The 21,927-nt window shown below is 39.0% G+C and overlaps 2 protein-coding genes, 1 long non-coding RNA gene and 1 other non-coding gene across 4 annotated transcripts; 3 read left to right on the top strand and 1 right to left on the bottom strand.

The window, feature by feature from the left end:
* Positions 1 to 10,052: 10,052 nt before the first annotated feature.
* LOC143576811 (uncharacterized) lies at positions 10,053 to 11,113 on the top strand. The gene is made up of 3 exons (XR_013143001.1): positions 10,053 to 10,197; positions 10,855 to 10,911; positions 11,081 to 11,113. It is a non-coding gene; the product is annotated as an uncharacterized LOC143576811 (long non-coding RNA).
* A 2,090-nt stretch (positions 11,114 to 13,203) lies between these two features.
* Positions 13,204 to 13,304, bottom strand: LOC143576817 (U6 spliceosomal RNA). Its single transcript, XR_013143002.1, has one exon. It is a non-coding gene; the product is annotated as a U6 spliceosomal RNA (small nuclear RNA).
* Positions 13,305 to 13,752: 448 nt separating this feature from the next.
* On the top strand, positions 13,753 to 16,506 carry LOC143576810 (protein GRAVITROPIC IN THE LIGHT 1-like). The gene is made up of 2 exons (XM_077060829.1): positions 13,753 to 14,472; positions 15,650 to 16,506. The coding sequence occupies exons 1-2, from the start codon at positions 13,827 to 13,829 to the stop codon at positions 16,435 to 16,437; spliced, it is 1,434 nt and encodes a 477-aa protein (XP_076916944.1). The 5' UTR covers positions 13,753 to 13,826; the 3' UTR covers positions 16,438 to 16,506.
* A 2,794-nt stretch (positions 16,507 to 19,300) lies between these two features.
* On the top strand, positions 19,301 to 21,675 carry LOC143576794 (tubulin beta-2 chain-like). Its single transcript, XM_077060818.1, has 3 exons — positions 19,301 to 19,743; positions 20,633 to 20,902; positions 20,992 to 21,675. Exons 1-3 carry the CDS (start codon positions 19,350 to 19,352, stop codon positions 21,669 to 21,671), a joined length of 1,344 nt encoding a protein of 447 aa, XP_076916933.1. The 5' UTR covers positions 19,301 to 19,349; the 3' UTR covers positions 21,672 to 21,675.
* Positions 21,676 to 21,927: the final 252 nt, after the last annotated feature.

Here is a 21,927-nt window from a genome sequence, read left to right as displayed (position 1 = left end):
AGTGTTTTGAATAAGTTAACCTTTCGACGCGTGTTAGATAATAGGTTAATGTTCTGCTTCCTCTATCATGATTGTGCGGGTAAGACCGTCACTTTCACTTAGCAGGATGGCCAAACTACCTATATCTGACCTGCGTGAAGGTTTTCCTCATCTTCCCCTTAGAAATATTTACTGTTTTTGTGTTTATGCGGGTTGTGCCGCCTTCCACACGCAACGACTTACTTTTTTCCACACTTATTTATGCGGTGAATACCGGCATATCAGTGTGGTCAGTTCATAAGTATAAAGGTAAGGCTATCAACAAAATGTGATAAAGGAGAATTATTTCCATTAGAAGTGGCTCTAGGCCTTTTCTTTACAAGTTTGGAATTGATCTACATGTAACATTTGCGTAATTGAGCTCCATTCCATTTTCTTGGGATGGGGGTACCATCGAGCCTTTCGAGCCGGTATGCGCCCTTTCCCAAAACTTCTTTAATAACGTATGGCCCTTCCCAGGCCAGGGCCAGCTTTCCTGGGCGCTCTTGGTTAAAAGCCTCGTTGTTACGCAGTATGTAGTCTCCGACATTGAAGTTGCAGAGCTTTACCCGCGTGTTGTAGTACTTTTGCATTTGTCGCTTGTAGTTCTCTTCACGCGCTGCGGCTAAGTCTCTGCGTTCTTCGGTTAGCATAAGGTCTAACCGTCTTTCCGCATCATTGTCTTCTGGTTGAGTCAAGACTCTTTGTGAGGGTAGACCAATTTCGACCGGGACCATGGCTTCAGTGCCATAGGTGAGGCTGAACGGGGTTTCTCCCGTACTTGCCTTTTTTAGCGTTCTGTTTGCCCAAAGGACGTGTGGAACCTCGTCCACCCAGCCGGATCTATGCTCCAGGAGTCTTTTCTTTATGCCGTCGACGATGCTCTTGTTTGCTCTTTCCACCTCACCATTACCCTGCGGGTGTGCCACTGAGGTAAAGGTGTGGGTGATTTGAAGTTCTTCCAGCCACTTTTGTAGCTTCGTGTCAGCAAAGTTGGTGCCATTATCGCTCACCAAATTCTGTGGAAGTCCAAAACGACAAATGATAAATTCCCAAATAAATTTTTTGATATTTTTTGCGGTTGTTTGGGCTAAGGGTTTTGCTTCTATCCACTTGGTGAAGTAGTCGATGGCTACCACTAGGAACTGAACGTTCCCTGCTGCTGTGGGAAATGGGCCTGTCACATCGATGGCCCACTTCTGAAATGGCCATGAAGAAGTGACTGGAACAAGTTCGTTCTTCGGGCGATGCGTGTTGGGTGCGTAGAGTTGGCAGGACCTACATTTTCTAATGTAGGCCAGCGCATCCGTATGCATCCCCGACCAATAGTATCCCGCGTTGTTTAGCTTAGCTACAACTGCGCGTGGACCTGCGTGTACTCCACAGATGCCTTCGTGTACTTCCCTTAGGAGGTAGTCGGCATCTTGGTTGTCAACGCATCTGAGTAGTGGGCCAAGAAAATTACGCCTGTAAAGTATGTCATCAACAAGTTGATAGTTCAGTGATTTACAGCGTATCTTTCTTGCCTGTGTCTTCGATTCTGGTAATATACCCGCCGCAAGGAAATTTTTATGATTGGTGTCATCCACGTTTCCGTGCCGGTTTGGATGACACAAATTTCCTTGTGCGGGACTGATGGTGCTCCAAGAAGTTCAACGAGGATGTCCTTTCCCAAGTGGGTGAAGGCTAACGATGCAAGCTTGCTTAACGCATCCGCAGATTTGTTTTCGCTTCGCTTGATGTGCATAACTTTGCAATCGTTAAAATCGCGCATAAGGGTTTTGGCTTGTGCGAGGTACAGGGCCATTGTGTCGTTCACGGCCGTGTACGTCCCGTTTATCTGGTTGGCTACTAACATGGAATCCACGTGGGCTTCCAAGTTTTTCACTCCCATTTTACGCGCAATTCTTAATCCGGCCAAGAATGCTTCGTACTTCGCTTCGTTATTCGTACTTGGGAAATCCAGCCGAATAGCGTAAGTGTACTCTTGGCCTGTTGGGTTAGTTAGTTTTAACCCGGCGCCTGAACCCTCATTGTTGGTTGCTCCATCAGTATAGAGTCGCCAGACATCATCAATGTCCTGTGCTGGAGAGGGTTGAGCCTCTTCCTGGCACTCTGTTTCCCGCGATGCGGGGACTTCCTCAATAAAGTCGGCCAAGACCTGGCCTTTTATGGCTGGTCTTGGCTTGTACTTTATTGCGTATTCTCCCAACTCAATTGCCCATTTGGCTAGGCGTCCCGACAACTCGGGTTTGCCTAGAACGTTTGCAAGTTTGAAGTTGGTGAGAATGGTGATTGGGTGACCTTGGAAATATCGTCTTAGCCTGCGTGAAGCCTGTACAAGCGTTAAGACTAATTTTTCCAGGGTAGAGTACCGGGTTTCCACGTCCGTTAAGACGCGGCTTACATAATAGATGGGCATCTGGATGCCTTTTCTTTCTACTAGTAAGACTGCCCCGGTTGCTCTGTCTGTGGCGGAAAGGTAGAGAATTAATTTCTCCCCCGCTTCTGGTGCTGTGAGCGTTGGGAGTTCAATCAAGCGTGACCGAATCTCCTGAAAAGCTGCTTCCGCTTCTGGTGTCCAGTGGAAGTGAGTTTTCTTCAAGCAATTTCTCAATGTTGACACGGATGGGAACGCCCTATCCGCATGGTTTGCCAAAAAGCGGTTAAGTGCGACTAGTCGTCCATTTAGCGTCTGAGCCTGTTTGATGGTAGTAGGTGATTCCATTTTGATAATGGCTTCGACCTTTTCAGGGTTCGCTCTGAAGCCATCTTTGGTAACGATGACTCCTAAGAACTTCACTTCTTCCATCCCAAAAGAACACTTGCTCGGGTTGAGCTTCATGTTTATCCGTCTGAGCGTGTTGAAAGTTTCTTCGATGTCTTTCAACATCGCTTCTGGCTCAAGGCTTTTGAAGACCAAGTCATCCATGTAAACTTCCAAGTTCCTCCCGATTTGGGTATGGAACTCTTTGTCCATCAGGCGTTGGTATGTGGACCCGGCGTTCTTAAGTCCGAATGGCATCATTTGATAACAAAACGTGCCATCGGGCGTCCGAAATGCGGTTTTGTCCTGATCGTCAACGGCCATGTGGATCTGATGGTATCCCTTATACGCATCAAGGAAGCATTTAAGGCGAAACGGTGCTAACGAATCTACCTTAAGGTCAATTTCGGGTAACGGGTAACAATCCTTGGGGCATGCTTTGTTTAGGTCTTTAAAATCTATGCACATGCGCCATTGTTTGTTAGATTTCGGTACCATGACGGGATTTGCAGCCCACGTTTGATATTTACTAACGCGTACGATGCCAGCGTCAAGGAGTTCCTTGACTTGGGTTCTACACGCGTTAGCCTGTTCCGCCGCTTTTGAATGACCGGCGTAAAAGCCGGGTCACATTTGAGCTTATGCTCTGCCTTACTTCGGGGTACACCAATCATGTCAGCTGGTGTCCACGCGAAGATGTCAGCATTTTTTTGCAATAAGCGTTTGAGTAAGGTGCGTGTGAGATCAGTGATTGTTGGGCCAATGGTAACGGCCTGGTCAGGGTATTTGCCATTGAAGGCCCATTCTTCTGGCTCGGTAATGGTTGGTTTAGCCATCTTTGGTTTGGGTTTAGATGAGACAGATGCGATGCATACCTGGGGAATACCCGTGATCATCGCGACACCCTTAGCAATTGGCCACCCCATCATGCCGTGGACCGAAGACACCACGGCATTAAATCTTGCCATCCCATCTCTCCCGAAGAGAATGTCGTATGTGTGGTGTGGCTTCCTCATTACGACGAAGTCCACGTCTTCTGTGCGGGAGTATTTCCCGTCCGTGAGAGTGACGGGGAAAGATAGGATACCCAAGGGGGTGTTTGTGCTGCCATCGAACCCTTTCATCGAGGCGTAGACCGTTTCTAGGCGTTCTTTGTCTTCGTCGTCCAGTTTGTCGAAGAACTGCCTATACATGACGGTTGACGAAGCGCCATTATCAGCAAGAGTGCGGGAGGTGATGTAGTGCCCCAGCTGGCTTTTGATCACTATGGGGCCTTCTTTGTTGGGCCCTTCTGGCACACGCGGGAAGCGCACTTCAGCTTCCTTCCACGTACTTGGCTCTGTCGTTCGTCGTTTTCTTCCTCTGACGTTGCCATGAACCATGTGGATGTTGATGTCGACGAGCTTTCGTCCATTGCCCTTGTACCGATTGTCATTTCTCCCTCCGTTCTTGATTGACGCCACGAGGTGTGTAAGTTTTCCATCAAAGACGTACACTCCTCTGTGGTGTGGCCTTTTGTCCCGTGGAAGTCACAGGATTTGCTCTGATCAGCGTTATGACGCTGCCCGGATTATTGGAGCCTTTGGCCACGGGAGTTTCTCGGTGGCGAATATCTCGGTGACGTTTTTGTGAGTGGCGTCCATCTGGGATTCCGGGACGAGTGTGTGTTGTCCCTTCCGCCTAATAGAGGGCGAGAGCTAGATGAGGTGTCAAAGTTTATCCTTGACTGCCAAATACCAAACTTCCTCTTTTTATTATGTCGGGCGGTACGGACATTATTTTCTCTGGTCCTCTGCGTGTAGAGATTTGTGCTCTGGGGAAGATTTCTACCCAGTTGCTTCTCCGTCTCGGCAAAGCGTTTAGCTGCCGTCATGATGGCATCCCACGTAGATGGCATGCCATCTTTACCCGTCAAAGTGCGGATAAGCTCTGGGTACTCGGCGCCCTGGATGAAAGCGGCGCGAACAAGATCTTCGCTTATAGTGCCTAGACTTAGCTTCTTTGAGTTGAAGCGAGTGATGAAGTCTAGCAAAGATTCGTCTTCCTCTCGGACGCAGTTGAGGATCGTCCACTGCTCTTCAGTATATTTTCTTTGTTGACTGAAGTGCTGGCTGAACTTGTGCTGGAAGTCTGCCCAATCATAGATGTGGTAGACCGGTAGACGATCAAACCATGCTCTGGCTGCCCCGACGAGCGTCATTTGGAACATGTAACACCACGTGGGTTCCGTCCAATTACTGACCGTTGCCCCCGCTATGAATCTGTTCAAGTGATCGTCTGGGTCGGATACGCCATCATAAGTGCCTATGTTGGACATCTGTTTGGCGCTCTTTGGAGCGATTGCTTCCGCAATGTCTCTTGCAAACTTGGACGTTCCCGCATTTTCAACAGTCGGTCTGAAAGTTTTGGAGAAATCACGTGGGTTTCCCCCCGCGCTCTTTGGCTTGAAGGTTTCTCCAAAATTTCTTTTCGAGCGGAAGTCTACTTCTTTACGCTTCTCTTTCGCCTTATGACGAGGGTTTGCGTCACTGTCAGATTCTTCCCAATCGTCATCCGAATACTCGCAATCATTGCTCGTGTTGAGCTGTTGTTGAGTGCTTCCGAATTCGTCGTTGGCCTGTTGGAGTGAACGTAAACGTTCATCCAACTCAGCTTGGAATTCTTTCTAACGTGCTTCCGCCCAAGCTTTAACTTAATCTAGTGTTTGGCGGGGGAGCCTCGTTTGTTGCTTCACCTGGGTATCAATGACTCCCAGGGGAGGATTGTTTACTGCACTTGCCCCGGCTTGGGTAGCTGGGGTAGTGTTCGTAAAAACCGTGTATTCACCGGTATTCCCCCCAGTAGCTGGGGTTGTGGTTACCGGGGTTTCTTGGTCACTCGATGGCCTTGGCATCGGAGTAACCTTAACCATCTTTCCAGAAGTTTTGAAAAATCTGAAAAAGAATTAGTTCTAGCTTAATGCACGGATGGCGCCAATAAAGAAACACTAAATTACCCCAGTAGATTACGGATAATCTTAGGGTTAAGTAGATGTTTCCCACGAGGGTTAGGTCCGGCAAAGATGGTTATTCTTCTTGACCTGCAAAACAGACACCGTGAGCTCGTCACTGAGAAGGGAGGGTTCCTCCTTGTGACCACCCTCCGGCGTGAGAATCAGACTAGATTGCTCTGAATATAAGTGTATATTGAAAGGAATAGCTAGAGAGAAGATAAGATGACCATACCGTTCCAAGATGTTGGAGTATTTATAGCCGAAGGTAGGTTTCCAAGCAGGTACGGCCATCTGTATAATATTTCTTTTCCACCAACTACGGGCTACGTACGTGCCACGATGGGAGTTGGTGGGTAGGCAGCGGCTGATAGTGACATTTTGTACTGGAGCGTGCTCCTCCTCGTACTATTGTCGGTGAGCTGTCACCCTGTGATTGGTTCATGGGCTGCTTTAGTCAGATCTTGTCTATTTTGTCCATACCTTGACATGTATAGTACAAAAGATCTTCCAGAAGCGTACGGACTGGCTCTTTTGGGCGGGAATATTCCCGCCTTGCTCATTCCTTCCTCAGGTGACATTGCTGAAGTATGAGTTAGTGCCTTATGCGTGTAGCGTTACTGTTAGTGCGGGTAGCCTTCCTTCTTGGCTTGTACCCACAGCTGCGGGAACAGGTAGGGTACTGTACCAAGGAAGGCTTTCCTGCGTGAACAGCTGGCTTACTGCGTGTAAGGTCTTCATCTCTCTGAGCATGGTGGGTCCTGCGGAACCAGCTGGTCCTTGCGCAGACGTACCTCTTCAAGGTGTGTCTTGCGGGTCCAACTGGGCTTTGCGGGGACCTACCTCTTCAGCATCTTAAAAGCAAAAACAAATGTAACGTTTTAACCTTTTGTAAAAAGTTGTAGTGCTTAATGTTTCAAATGGGAAAGTAATGTAGGAAAAAGTGAAAATTGGTTTTACTCTTTAGTTGTGGCTTGTGTGAGTGATGCGACTGACCGCGGGCAGGGGGACATGATGCACGTGCACTATGCCCAACTATAGGATACTGTGCGTAAATAGTAAATACTGCCCGTAATACAATGCCTCGTGTAACCTCATTTATCGGGAACTTTGGATGCTCATATTGACAACTAAAGGTATCTTCTGTGTACAAACCGTTAAATAGTAAATACAAACATAAAATAACAAATAACATTATGTACCCAAAAGTCAGACTATTATTTTACCTTTTATCTCATAAAAGGCAGTAATAATTTGGTCCCCATTTAGTTAAGGTCTTCAAATCCAAAAATGACAAAACTCGCGAGGTGTAGATGGAAGTCGACGTATATTCGGTCAATTTCGGATTATGCATTAGAACTTAAACAAATAATAATTTGGTCAACGCCCAGTTACAACAATTTAACATATAATAATTTCGGTTTCTGATTTATCGGTCAATTTCGGGGAGTGGAGTAAAGAGGGCGGGCCGAACATGGGCCACTAATGGGGTTTGGAGTAGGGGTGTTCGGTATTCGAATCGGACTCAAATAACTCGAAATTCGATTTGATTCGCAATCGAATTTGACCGTTCAAATTCGATTTTCAGTTATTCGAATTTGATTCGGTTCGAACTTGATTTTAGTAATCGAATTTTGAATCAAATACGAATTTATGATTGTAAATTCGTATTCGATTCGAAATTCGAGTTCAAATTATATATTTTATTTTTATTATATATATACATACTTATGAAAAGATAAACTACATTAATCTTTCGAGTTATAGAGATTAAAAATAGAAAGTTTATTATTTTGGTTAATAACTAATGTAGTTGGACAATGATAACTTTAAGTTATTTATTTATTTTATGGACCTGTACTTTTTGTTGTTAAAAAACTCAAATTTATAGTGGTTTTGAAATTGAAATATATTTTTTTTGATTGAATTCGAATTCGATTCGAACTTCATTTTCGAATTGAATCGAATTTGTCGAATTTATTTCGAATTCGAATCTGGCTTCAAAATTTCTAAATTCGAATAATTCAATTCGAATATTCGAAATTCGATTAGTTGAGCACCCCTATAGTTTGGAGGACAACTGGAATGGGCTCATGGATATAATATTCTAAGTTTCTAACTATGCTTCTAACTCATGGGTAGAAAACTCATCATAATTTACCATATTAACATAGACTACCTTACCATACACATACCTCCTGGATGGATAGAAAACTCATGAATGTTTTTAAGCACGGTTGTATAGTTTGAGAGAAAATGAATGCTTTTACAAAATTGGTGAATAGCCACCGTAACAGCCGATGTGTTTGTAAGTGTTTAGGCATGATGTATAATCAATCCATTAAAGCGTCAAGGGGCGGGATTTCAATGGGGAGCTTCAGCTGGTTAAAATTAAAACTCTTCAGATATGGTTCTAATTAGCCAATCCTAAATTCAAATGACTCATATCTGCTCTCTGAATTCAAATGCATCATATCTGCTCTCTTCTAATTAGCAAACCCTAAATTCAAATGCCTCATATTCAGCCTTACTCCATGACCTGCAAACACTATCGCGCCGGCTTCTAGGTGGCGGCAGATTAGGTTCTTGGATTGCTGGCGTTGTTGTTAACCTATCATTTTTAAAGAGCATGTATATACAAGGTAGTTTAGAAAGAGCCAACACTTTGACATTATTGTTGGGTGAGATTTTAGGTCAATAAGGAACAAAAAGCTGTTTTTTAGGTGCCATGGACACAAAACTATTCAACTATTATTTTGGATTACTCATGTGAGCTATTGATATCGTTTGGTTACGTTAATGTTGAGGATAAAATTCCGGTGATATTATTATTATTATTAATTTTATGGATATGAATTGGTTATAATATGCATTATGTTACTTAATACAATGTTCATGTTCACGAACCGCTTGAATATATTATTTTTATTACTGTAATAACTTTTAATATTTGTGGTTTGCTAATAATTTATCGTATGTAACTTATAGGTCTCTGGAAAAAAGAAGTGCCTGGCTGAGTTTGGGACTGTCACACGGTGTATCGCACAACGCGACTGAACATGTATTGTTAAGTCAGTTTGTAACTCTTCGATTTATTGATGATTTGATTATCACATCATCACTGTAGTTAATCGGTAACAATTATGATCTTAGCAGGGACGATTTCGGGAAACTATACAAAGAAAAGCATCTGAAAAACAAATCCGTTTCAGACGTGAGTTTCGCTTTCTCATCATTGTTAAATTTTGATAATTTGTTATTCATTTTATATTTTATAATTTGTTGGTAACCCAAAATGTGCTTTTTGGGACTTGTTAATATTGTGTTTTGCAGGTAATTCCCTAATGTTGTTGATGCCAACAAAGCCATTTGTGTGCAGGTTTAAACGTGTGGTTGTGTACACTCATGCGATCTCAAGGTTTGTTAGTATTCGTGTAGCTTCTATGTCAAATGTAAAAGTACAAAAAATAAATTTCCTTTATTAAACATAACAGGTAAATAAACAAGTGAAAAATGGATAGAGCATATGATACACCAACAGAACAACTTTGTTCAAGTTTCTTGGTAGGCTTTTATTTGAGTTTTATGATATTTTAAATGTCGAACACATTAAATAGATGACAATGAAGTTAAGTTAAAACTAGAATGAACTGAAATTAGGCTATGAACTGTTAATTGATGTTAACTCGGATGCATTTGTTGTCTTCTGCAGTAGGCTACAAGCTGTTGTTTGATGTTTATTTAAGCCTTGATTCAAGGTACGTTTGTTCGTTTATTTAACATAACCTAACAAACGAACGAAGACGAAATTTAAACAAATGGATTTTCTTTCATGTTCGTTCTGAACATGCACGTACTTTTGTAAAGGTTTAACTTTAATCGTTTATTTTTGTTTGTTTGCTTATTTTTAACTTTATTGAACTAACATAACTATCGATGAAAGCAACAGTTAGCGGGAGGTATTGCTGGAGCAACATGGGCCATAAAGGGGTCTCGTTTAAAAACCAAACTGAGCCAAGCCACTCGTTTTTTTTAACAAGCTCAAAATGTGGGCGACTCGTGTTCAGGTCGTTTATAAACGAGTCGAGCCTGACCCGACTCACAAGCCAACTTGTTTATTTAAAAATGATTAATTTTGTTTTCTTTACACATATTCATTACATAAAACTTGAACACTATATGTATATTTTTTTTTTAATATTTGCTTGTTTGTTTGTTTTACTTTGTTGCTAACTTGCATAGTATTTTCTTGTTCGTAACAGTTTTATTCAATTATGCAGATTGTAGATGGACATAGAGAAACCGGTGTCGGTGGGTTCAAAGTTGTTGCTCTTCAAGTCTTCAATGGTGGATAAGAGAAAAGGTCAACTGCTTCCAAAAGGGTTTAAAGTTGATGCTCTTCATGGTGAACGGGTCGTACACAGTAAGCAAGCTATTATTATAATATAATAGTTAACATGTAAATTAATTAGTGCGTAACAAACGAGCCGAGCTCGGCTTCACTTTTGTAGCTCAAGTTGGTTTGCAAGCCTAAACAGGCCATATTAAGTATATTTATCAAGGGTAAAATAGATTGCGGGTTTTACCGCGGCTTTATAAACAATAGTTAGATGGGTCTGTCAAGGTGTCAATGTATGTTACTTTTGTTTAATGAATCAAATGTGTCAGTATCATGAGTTATAATGCATTTTCACATGTTCATGTGGGTCACTTTTTATGAGTAAACAGTTGTGTGAGTTATTTATGTTTTTGATGGCTTAGATGGGTCATTTAAATCATGGCATATAATGCACTTTTATACTTTCAAATAACTCAACTAAATGGGTCAGTTTGTATGAGTAAATGGCTGGTCAACGTGGGTTAGTTTTGTTTGTAATAGATCAAATGGGTCAGTTAAATTTTGGATATGTAATGCGGCCAATCTGGGCAATCTCTATTGGTGTTAGTGTTTTAATTTTTATATTTTGTTGATTTTAGTCTAGAATTGTATACTTTAGGATTACCTATGTTTTGTATTTGATTGTAGACCCTAAATTAGTTTGTTTTAGTAAACTACTTTGTGATTATGTGGCTATCGCAGATGTGATTACTATTAGTTCACATAGAGAAAGAGTGCTCGAATATGTTCGCCCTCAAGGTAAAAAGAACGAATGTTTTTTTTCGTTACTGTCCATTTTATATTGTTTAACATAGTTTAATTGTTTTAATGTATTTTATGAACTTCTGTGTTAATTGTGTTTATGGATGATGTTAAGGGTTTTTTTATTTGATTTATTCCAAATTTGTTGTGTTCTTGAAATTTTCAGTTGATCCTGGATTATATGAAAGTAAAAAAGAAGATGCAACGATTAAGCAGGTGTATAAATGAAGTTCTTTATATTATTAGTGTATATATTTATGATTTGATAGCTTATATATTTATGATTTGAAGTTCTTTATATTATTAGTGTATGTATTTATTTTTCGTGGCATTTGTAATTACAATAAGAATTGAAATATTATTGAATTACAACATTCAATAATTTGGTTTTTACTGTTGTAGATCGATTCAAGTATCTGTACATCACGAATTTTGCTGCTGTAAAAGGTGTTAGAAGTGCTTGCTGCTCATACTTTTTGGAATAGTTTTCTGGTCAACGATAGATGCTTTGGTACTTTTCTAAATTGTATGTTTCAGTTGCATCATTTGTTTGATGTGTGAGGGGAAAGATTTTGATTATGTGTTTGGAGAATTAAATCTTCTATATTTGGTTTCAATGCTCATTAATTTAAGCTCTTTGGAGTGTTTGAAATGGTGTCTGCTATATTTTCTGTCATTATTTATGCAGGTTTCAGATGAATTGGATTTGCAATCATATTGCTTTTAGCCGCTGCAATGTTTATGATCAAGTTTGCTCTGGATTTTGGGTTCTCGGCAGATTCATTTCAGTTGGTATTAAGGGTGTAAGTTTGGTAAACGAGGTTCGTCAATCATAGTTATATTTTGAAAGAAAAGTTGTTACAAGTTTGAATCAATTTGGTATTCGAGATCAGTTTGGGTACAATTTGGTTGTGAATTAAAGTTTGATCACCGGTTGAATGTGGGCCATTTTTAGTTGATGTTAGTTTTTGGTTCAAAAGTAACTTGAAAAGTTTCAAGTTTCGGGTTCGCGTTAAACCAAATTTTGTTTTAGATTTGGTCTCGGTTTTCAGATTTAGTGAAAAGACATTTGGGTCATAGATTTATTTCGGTGTAAACTTGACTTTAAGTTGGTCATCCAAACTGATTTTTTGTCAAAGGCTCATTCTATTTTTCCGGTTTATATAAGATTGTTTTGGGTTCAAAGTGTTTCAGAGAAGGTTCATGCATCTAAGTTTCTTAAAGATTTAGTTAAAGACTACATACACACATGTTTTTAAAAGAAAATAAATAAATGGGTTAATTTGGTAAACCCTTGAACCTGTTAGGTTGACATGAACGAGACCCGTGTATCATGTCAACCCCGTGTATTGCAAGTTGACCCAAACACGATCTATATAATTTAAAAAAAATGATTTTCTTTATTAGTATATTCATGTGCCTCTACAAATGAGTGCCACAAGTAAAATAGCTCTTGGCGACATCAATTAAAGTTTCAATAACGAATTAACTTTAGCCCAGTTAACGTGTCAGTATTTTTGTTTCCTTAACGAGTAAAAAGTTTTTATTATTATTTATTTCCTTTTTTTATAATTGAGTCAAATTTAACCCATAAATGGGACCGTCTAAATGAGTCATCGCTTGATATAGACCTTTAAACAACACGAGTCAAGTTAAATCTTTAGGTAAAAATAAAACAGAAAAATTTGCTTATTATATGGTAAAAATAACTTTTTTTGTTAAGACTAAAATGTGCCAGGTGGGTTGCCGCGAATCACCTTTTTTACAAATTAATTTGAATTGTTATTAGTTGGTCAAATACTCGACTATACCTGGAACCGGTTCCTACCCGGACCCAGTTTTGACTTTTGTTGACCATACCCAGTTTGATCACTAAATGTAGAGAATCTGAAGTAGGTCTCTGAATTTGATCCGTAATTTATGGAATAAGATTTAGTGTCAAATGTATCTGAGAACTTAAAATTTTCTCTAAATTATTGGGATGAGTTTAAATGTTTGATATAGGTACTATGATATGAATGTTCTTAATTTTACGAAAAAGTTAATTAAACCTTTTTTGGATTGGATAATTCTTAAGACGGTGATAAGTTAGAATCGAATATAGAGTCGGTTCACCCCACTTAGCAATCAGCAGCCCAGGCTTGCTAGATCTGGCGCCAAGTATGGTGTAAACATCATTATGTTTTGTTAGGAAAACATATATATCATAGAAAAAACCGATGGCCCGACAATTAACATTCGGATACCAAGACAACATCTTCTAGCCTCTTTCTCTTTCTCTCTCTCATCTTGAAATTTAAACTAGTCGTGGATTTGATGTATCATCTGCGTAAGGGCCATGCTAACATTCTCTGTATCATTCTACTTTTATCGGATGCCCCCAAAGGGACTTCTCGCTCATCATGTTCACTTTCTTAGATTTCCAACAATTATAGATCGAATTAAAATGTTTAACGGTTTAACCACTTAACAAACTATTCATTCACCCGATTTCCCATTCCGGATTTTGATTTTCACACTAAACAATTTGCTTTTCAAGCGAATACTTTTTACCATTTCAATTATATAATCATGCATGGTCGAGCTCGAGCCAACACTCTAATCAAGTGTGTTACTTTTGAAACAAAAAAAAAGTTATTGGGCCCATTATTAGAAACTAGAAAAAGCCAAGAAGCCATAATTTTGTAAAAGCTTCAACACCTTTTCTACTCTTCTAGCCTTCAATAGTTCACCGATAATAAAAAAGAGTGGGCCACGTGTGTAATTAATTACACCAAACCCTCATTCATCAATCAATACCCATTGTCCACTCCAACACATCTCTCACTTTCAATATCCAAAATCAAAGATCTAACACTAAAATAATTAATAATAATAATAATATTATTATTAACACACAACAGTTTCTCAATATGATGAATAACAAGGTCTCCAACTTCTCAGATCTGATCCACCGTGTCACATCCTCCTGCTTACTCCACCCAATCGGTTCCGGCCGTCAATACGTCACCAACATCCACTCCGACGACTCCGATTCCGACTACGAAGACCTGAAACACTCCGACGATAACGGTGAACCAGAGGATGACATCACTCCCACTCCTCCAGCACCGGTAAAACCAGTAACAGATAACGAAACGGTGACGTTAACGCTAATGAACGAAGTGTTCGAAACGGTGTCGTGTTTGAAGAAAGCATACGTCAGCTTACAACAGGCGCATTGCCCTTGGGATCCTGATAAGATGAGGTCGTCCGATGTTACGGTTATTAATGAGCTCAAGAAGCTTGGAGTATTAAGAGAGAGGTTTAGGAGGAGTGTGTTGAGAGGTGGTGGTGTGACGGGTAAGAGGACGGTGGCCGGAGTTGAGGTGAGGGAGGTGGTGGCGCCGTATGAGGCGGCGATGGAGAAGATGACGGTGGAGATGAGGAGGAAAGAGGCGGAGATTGAGAGTTTGAAGGAGAAGCTGAGTGCGGTTAATGGTAGTGGTGGCCGGAAAAGTAGGTCTCATTCTTCTCATCAGTCAAAGAAGAAAGTCAACTATGCTAGTCAAATGCAAGGTGAAGTTAACTTTTAACAACCATGCTGTGATAGTTGTACATGTTGGTACTTGTACCATACAGCTTTTAGTTCACTTTTATCACTACTAGAATATATCATGGGTCGTTATATTCAAACACTGACGTGTTAATAATTTTATACGGTTACGGATAACAGCTTTTTCAATCTATACGGGTTGTATAGCCCCTATGCGAGTCGTATAGGTTTCAAAAACCCGACACTCTTCAACCCAAAATGACAAAATTTTACACCTATATGAGCCGTATAGGCGCATATGGTGTCCAAATAACCTATATGGTGTGGATAACATATACCTAAAATATTAAGCCATAAAAAAAGAATAATAATATGGTTTTCCGGGAAACGGGAACGCCCATGCAAACTTTGAAGCAAGCATTTGCCCGGTTAATACAACATAGACCGACAAGATTGTGGCATTGGGCGAAGTGTGTGTTAGCCTAAACAAAAGAAAGTCGTTCTAAAAATAAATATTATGCTGTGGAATTTTAATTTGTTTAAAAAAACGAAAACCAAAGTATATCAGTAAACAAAATAAACCGAACTGAATTGTGAATTCAGTTTTTAGTTCAGTTTCGAACTATATCCAAATCATGAATTCGGTTTTTGGTACAATTATTAGTTCCCGAAATCATGCTTATTCGGAAAAATTGTATAATATTGTTTTGATCGGATAATCAAACGAATAAATCGGTTTAATCAATTGACTTCGGTTCGGTTAGACACATTTCTAATTCGAATTGGTTTGGTTTTCGGTTAGGGCAAAAGAAAATTCAAAACCAAGTCAAATGAATAAACCGATATCAAAACTAATGAACACCCCGTATTTTCATTGGCACCATTGTTTGTGTACTAGAATAAAAAACACTAATTTTAGTTTTTACTAATAGAATACAAAAATATTGAAAATTTCATTCTGTGCATTATCATAATTATGTCATAATGTGTCGTAGTGTGTCTCAGTCTATAGTCTATACGGGTTGTATAGACCTGATACAGCTTGTATAGACTGAAAATGTATAAGCATGATGTCAATTATGCAGCCTATACGGGCATTATACACTTGTTAATGCACCATGGGAGTAGTGTTTGAATATAACAACCCATACAGTATTAAAAACTGAATTTTATGCATTGTTGATTGTACTTTATCTGCAGTTTCCCCGATGCCATTGCCGTCGCCGGAGCTATTCGAATCCTGCGTAAACAACGTCAAAGAAGGATCAAAATCATTCACATCACTACTCCTCTCACTCATGAAATCAGCACACTGGGACATAGCAGCCACCGTCAGATCAATCGAAGCCTCCACAACCACCACCACAAATGCCCTGAACACCACAACCGACTCCATCGTCGGCCCAAACCACGCCAAATACGCGCTCGAATCATACATAAACCGCAAAATCTTCCAAGGATTCGACCACGAGACGTTTTACATGGACGGCAGCCTCTCGTCCTTACTAAACCCTAACCAATTCCGATCCGAATGCTTCACGCAGTACCACGACATGAAGTCAATGGACCCGATCGAGCTGCTCGGTATCCTGCCAACGTGTCAGTTCGGTAACTTCTGCTCGAAGAAATACTTATCCATCGTCCATCCGAAGATGGAAGAGTCATTATTCGGTGATCTAGAACAATGGCGTCAGGTTTTGGCGGGAAATCATCCACGGACGAGATTCTACGGCGAGTTTTTGACCGCGGCGAAGGCTGTGTGGCTGCTGCATTTGCTGGCGTTTTCGATGGATCCACCGCCGGTTCATTTTGAAGGAAGTAGAGGTGCTGAGTTTGATCACCGCTTTATGGAGAGTGTGGTGAGGTTTCCTGGCGGTAGGGTGGCTGCCGGACATGTCGTTGGGTTTCCGGTGAGTCCGGGGTTTAGGGTCTCAGATGGATATGTTGTTAAGGCGAGGGTGTATGTTGTGCCTAGGGGTGAATTGTAGGGGTGGTAAGTGTAATATTTTGTTGTAATTTATGTGAGGTTATCAGGTTAGGTGTGATTGGTAATGGAGGATAAGGGTGTTTGGTTGGGTATGTTTCATGATAGGAACTAGACGAGTGTGTGTGTTTAATGTAGATGTACAAGAGATTGAATGGCTTTAGGTTTAATGGACTAGTTATTATTGATTTATTGGTCATAGGATGGTCTCATAAACTTCCTTATCAGAGGTTATGAGATCTAGTTTCATCCATTTTGTTACGGATTGAGGCACGAAGTTTGTTTATATAAAATATAAGCATTTGTGTTCGTTTATCTTCATTTGTTTATAATCTAAATGAAGATTATTGAAAACAGATAAACGAGCATATATGAACAAGTGTAAATGAACACAAACAAAAATAAATGAAAACACTTAAATGAACACATATTAACAAATATAAAACCTTTAATAGATCCAAATAGTAATTAATTATTTTTCTATTAATACATGAATGAACGGAACATGTGTTCATGTTCGTTTAATTATACAAACTTCCTGGCGAACGGTTTATGAACAGCTCACCGAACGTTCGGCTCGTTTACAACCTTACGGGCCTAGTATGAAGGGTCGACTCGGTCACGTATATGGGTCAAAGGCCCAGAGTTGTTTGATTTTCTACACTGTGAGCTGGACTTTTTATATGCTGATTTTAAATGGGCTTTTCATAAGGCTGTGAATTGGGCTTCTTAATGGTACACATGTTACATGCACTAATACTACGCCTCCAACTTGTTTGTTCTTTCTAGCTTCATTAACTTACGTACATGATCATCTTCGTCACCAACCATGATTTAAATTATATGATTCAAAAAAATAAAATAGAAAAGTTAAAAAAATATACCATAATATTCGCAAATTAATGGCTCAACAATGGTGGGCAATAAAGAATTTTTCTAGGACTCTGCTAACTGTCCACTCCTGCTTAAATCAAACTCAACGACGATGATTGAGGAGCAAGTCAGGTTTAAGATTGATGTGTTTTGAAGGCAAGGTTATATCATAATCATATGGAACGGTGATTTAACTATTTAAAAATCCTATTTTGTTTTAATCAAAAGTGTTTCACGGGTTATGCATGATAATCGTCATGTTAGGACTGAACCAAAATGTGACCCGTGAGAGAATATTATGGCAAACCAAAATGTCACAGTTTTATTGCATGTGCTTTCACGGGTACGACCTTGAATTGCTCACTCCTAGTATCGACTAATGGTTGCATAATCGGTGAAACGACCACCAACTTTGTGTTTGAAATGCTATTAGTAGTCTCGATTCTCGAAGAGTGTAATGGTGACACATCTCTAATTATCAATAGTTAAAACATAAAAATCATGTATATAAAACTCAATAAATAACATTCATAAAATTATTTTATTTTTATTATATCTATACTATATATAAAGGAGGAGTGAAAGACCTCTTAAATTTTAAAAGGTCTAAATTGTTATGCAACTTGTACAACTTTAAATGCATATAAATTTAAATTTTTGAGGGCATTTTGGTATTTACACAATATTCACCAACCGTTGTTTCATTTTCATTCTATACTTACAATTATTACCCTTCTATAGTTACAATAATTGTCCTTAAACTTTAGATAATTTTTTAATATTTAAGAATAGCTACACATTCAACCCCTCATTTTTATCCAAAAAATTGACAAATTGATTTATTTGTTTGTTTTTGTCTATATCTTTAAAGATAATGTGTCTTTTTAAAAACCAAACCTGCCATTACGACGTGCTTATTTTTGTCGATGTTTTGATATAAAAAAATTTCGAAACGAATGTTTAGGTTATAATGTACAAGTCAATAAATCATTAAAGTACAACTTATTTATGCAACTATATAAATACATTTTCATTCTCATTTTATATTTACAATAATTACCCTTAAACTTTAGATAACTTTTGTAATATTAAATAATTGTTACTCATTTAACCTCTCATCTTTACAAAAATATGACAAATTTATTATTTTTTGTTTCTTGTATATCTTTAAATACATTATGATTTTAATAAACCGAACCTACAATTACGACGTGCTTATTTTTGTCGACGTTTGGATACAAAAAAAATTCAAACCCGATGTGTAGATTATAATGTATAAGTCAATAATAAACATTTTTGTACAACCCTATATACATGTATCAACCGAACCAATTAAACAATTAACGTAATAAACTTTCTTAAAGTATTACACAATTAAGAAAACTAACATACGTATAAGCATTGTACAATATATCACCAGATGATTGATAAACAAACATAAACAAATATCCCATTGAAAATTGTTGTTGTCGTAGCATTATGCGGGTTTCATACTAGTATATGATAAAGCACTTGATACTTACCTTAAACTAAAACACAAAGATCTCATTTTCACATGACGGAACATGTGACTGCTTCGTTGGCCGTCCGGACGTCAACAACACAACACATCAATTTCCATTTTCTATTAACGCCTGCACCTCTAGTTAAAACCTTTTAACCCTGGTTAAATAAAAATATAACAACAATAATAATAATAATAATAATAATAATAATAATAATAATAATAATAATAATAATAATAATAATAATATTAGCTGGAGTCCAATCAACAATAAAATATCTCATTCACCTCTGTCAAACTCAATATCCACCGTCAGATCCCCTAATCTCATCCGTCCATTCAAATTTCAAACCATTTTCATTTTGGAGCCGTTTTAAATAACACCATATATACATACACATATACATATACATATACATATCCATAAGCGTCTCTCTGTTTCATTATTATTATTATTATTATTATTATTATTATTATTATTATTATTATTTCATTTCCATCACTAAACCATAACCAGTGACCGTAAGCGGCGAACAAACATGCGTGAGATCCTCCACATCCAAGGCGGCCAATGCGGCAACCAGATCGGAGCCAAGTTCTGGGAGGTAGTGTGTGCTGAGCACGGTATCGACGTCACCGGAAAGTACACCGGAGACTCTGAGCTTCAGCTCGAGAGGATTAACGTGTACTACAACGAGGCTAGCGGCGGGAGGTATGTTCCACGCGCTGTGCTGATGGATCTGGAGCCTGGAACCATGGACAGCCTGAGATCTGGAGCGTACGGACAGATATTCAGACCGGATAACTTCGTGTTTGGACAGTCCGGTGCTGGTAATAATTGGGCGAAAGGACATTATACTGAAGGTGCTGAGTTGATTGACTCGGTTTTGGATGTTGTCAGGAAAGAGGCTGAGAATTGTGACTGCTTGCAAGGTATATTGTTTTAATTTGAGTTATTAGTTTTAGATCTATTCATTTTGTATGTTAATTGCTTGGTTAATTAGTTGTGCTTCAGTTTAGTATTTGAATAATGTAATAGATTTATCACTTATTTGCTCTGGATCTATTGATTTGTAATTCATTTTGTGATATTGTTTACAGATTATACTGTTGTGTATTATGCATGTGTTTATTGCTTGAATATTACCAATTGTGTTTTATGTATTATCTTCATGAGTGATTTGTGATATTGTTGATTAATAGTAGGTTCACTTAAAATTAGCCAATCTCGAGTGGTTGTCGTTTAAAAGTTGTTGGAAATTCTTAGTTTTTTTTGCCAGTTGTGTGTATGATTTGTTTGGTGATATTGGTTAGAAACTATATGTTGTGCTTATTGTTTATACATATGCTAAATACTTGATTATTTATAAATTGTTCTGTATGCCTATTTTCCAAAGAGTTATTGTCATTTTGGGAATTGTTAATCGTATCTTAATTGGGTAACTGTATAGATTAAAAGTAGGAACACTTTGAAATATGGCATAAACAAATGCTTAATTTGTTGTAGGTTAAGACTCTGTTGTTGAACATTATTATGTTGCGATTTTGGTTACAATTTCTATGTTCTGTTTTATGCATGTACTAATTTCGTTCGTGATTTGTTTATAAATTGTGCTTTATACATGCTCTGCACTAGTGGTTGAAATTATGGTGAATTTTATTTGTCTTTCAATTGTTGAACTTGTGTAAGATTAGAAGTACGATCACTTAAAATTTGGCATATACGATTGAATAATATTTGTTGCTGCTGTGTTTTAATAGTCTCCTGTAGAACAAGTATTCAGTTATAAAGACGCTAATTCTGTTTAATATTGACCTACAGGTTTCCAGGTATGCCATTCTCTAGGAGGCGGAACAGGATCTGGCATGGGTACTCTTTTGATTTCAAAGATCAGGGAAGAGTATCCTGACCGAATGATGATGACTTTCTCTGTTTTCCCATCCCCGAAGGTTTCTGACACTGTTGTTGAGCCTTACAACGCCACCTTATCTGTCCACCAACTCGTGGAAAATGCTGATGAATGTATGGTTCTTGATAACGAAGCATTGTATGATATCTGCTTCAGAACTCTCAAACTCACCACACCAAGTTGTAAGTATTATAAGCTTTAAATAGCATCTGTCATTTCTTATTGATCTGTGTTTAAGTTACGAGTTTTAATGATTTAATTCTTGTTACAGTTGGTGATCTGAACCACTTGATCTCTGCAACAATGTCTGGAGTGACTTGCTGCTTACGTTTCCCCGGTCAACTCAACTCTGACTTGAGAAAATTAGCAGTGAATCTCATCCCATTCCCGCGGCTCCACTTCTTCATGGTCGGTTTCGCTCCTCTCACCTCTCGTGGTTCCCAACAATACCGAGCCTTAACCGTTCCCGAACTGACCCAACAAATGTGGGACGCCAAGAACATGATGTGTGCAGCTGATCCACGTCACGGTCGTTACCTAACCGCATCAGCCATCTACCGAGGCAAAATGAGCACGAAAGAAGTCGACGAGCAAATGCTAAACGTGCAAAACAAGAACTCATCCTACTTCGTTGAGTGGATCCCAAACAACGTGAAGTCAACCGTGTGTGATATCCCACCAACCGGTTTGAAAATGGCGTCCACGTTTATCGGGAACTCGACTTCTATTCAAGAAATGTTCAGGCGTGTGAGCGAGCAGTTTACGGCCATGTTTAGGAGGAAGGCTTTCTTGCATTGGTACACCGGTGAAGGTATGGATGAAATGGAGTTCACCGAGGCGGAGAGTAACATGAATGATTTGGTTTCTGAATATCAGCAATATCAAGATGCAACTGCTGATGAAGAGGGAGAGTATGAGGAGGAAGAAGAGGAGTATGGTGATGAGGCTTGAGAAACAATGACAAGGTGAAGGGTAAAAGAGGAATTTATAAATTTGATTATAATCAGTGGTTGTAATCTAAAACAGTCATTTTGTTATCCAAACATTTGTAGTCAACTATTGTTTTTATTTTGTTAAAACCTTTTTTTGGTGACTTAACTTGATCTTATGGTTTTCGTTCATGTGTGGTTATGAGATTTATTTGTATTTTTCTTTTTCTGAAGTATTCAGTTATATATCTGGCTAGTAGTAGAGGGATGATGTTAGG

This window comes from Bidens hawaiensis, unplaced genomic scaffold (genome assembly GCF_021521415.1).
Source record: "Bidens hawaiensis isolate Kalapana, Puna unplaced genomic scaffold, B.hawaiensis_p1.1 tig00028303_1, whole genome shotgun sequence".
Lineage (NCBI taxonomy): Eukaryota > Viridiplantae > Streptophyta > Magnoliopsida > Asterales > Asteraceae > Bidens > Bidens hawaiensis.
Note: the sequence above shows the minus strand (reverse complement) of the source record. Positions and strands in the feature narration are given on the sequence as shown.

What these genes read in the sequence shown, in the direction of transcription:
- LOC143576810 (XM_077060829.1), top strand. Translation starts at nt 13,827, where the DNA reads ATGATGAATAACAAGGTCTCCAACTTCTCAGATCTGATCCACCGTGTC. An exon ending in CTATGCTAGTCAAATGCAAG is followed by an intron (nt 14,473 to 15,649) that starts GTGAAGTTAACT and finishes CTTTATCTGCAG; the next exon opens with TTTCCCCGATGCCATTGCCG.
- LOC143576794 (XM_077060818.1), top strand. Translation starts at nt 19,350, where the DNA reads ATGCGTGAGATCCTCCACATCCAAGGCGGCCAATGCGGCAACCAGATC. An exon ending in GAATTGTGACTGCTTGCAAG is followed by an intron (nt 19,744 to 20,632) that starts GTATATTGTTTT and finishes ATTGACCTACAG; the next exon opens with GTTTCCAGGTATGCCATTCT. An exon ending in CAAACTCACCACACCAAGTT is followed by an intron (nt 20,903 to 20,991) that starts GTAAGTATTATA and finishes TTCTTGTTACAG; the next exon opens with TTGGTGATCTGAACCACTTG.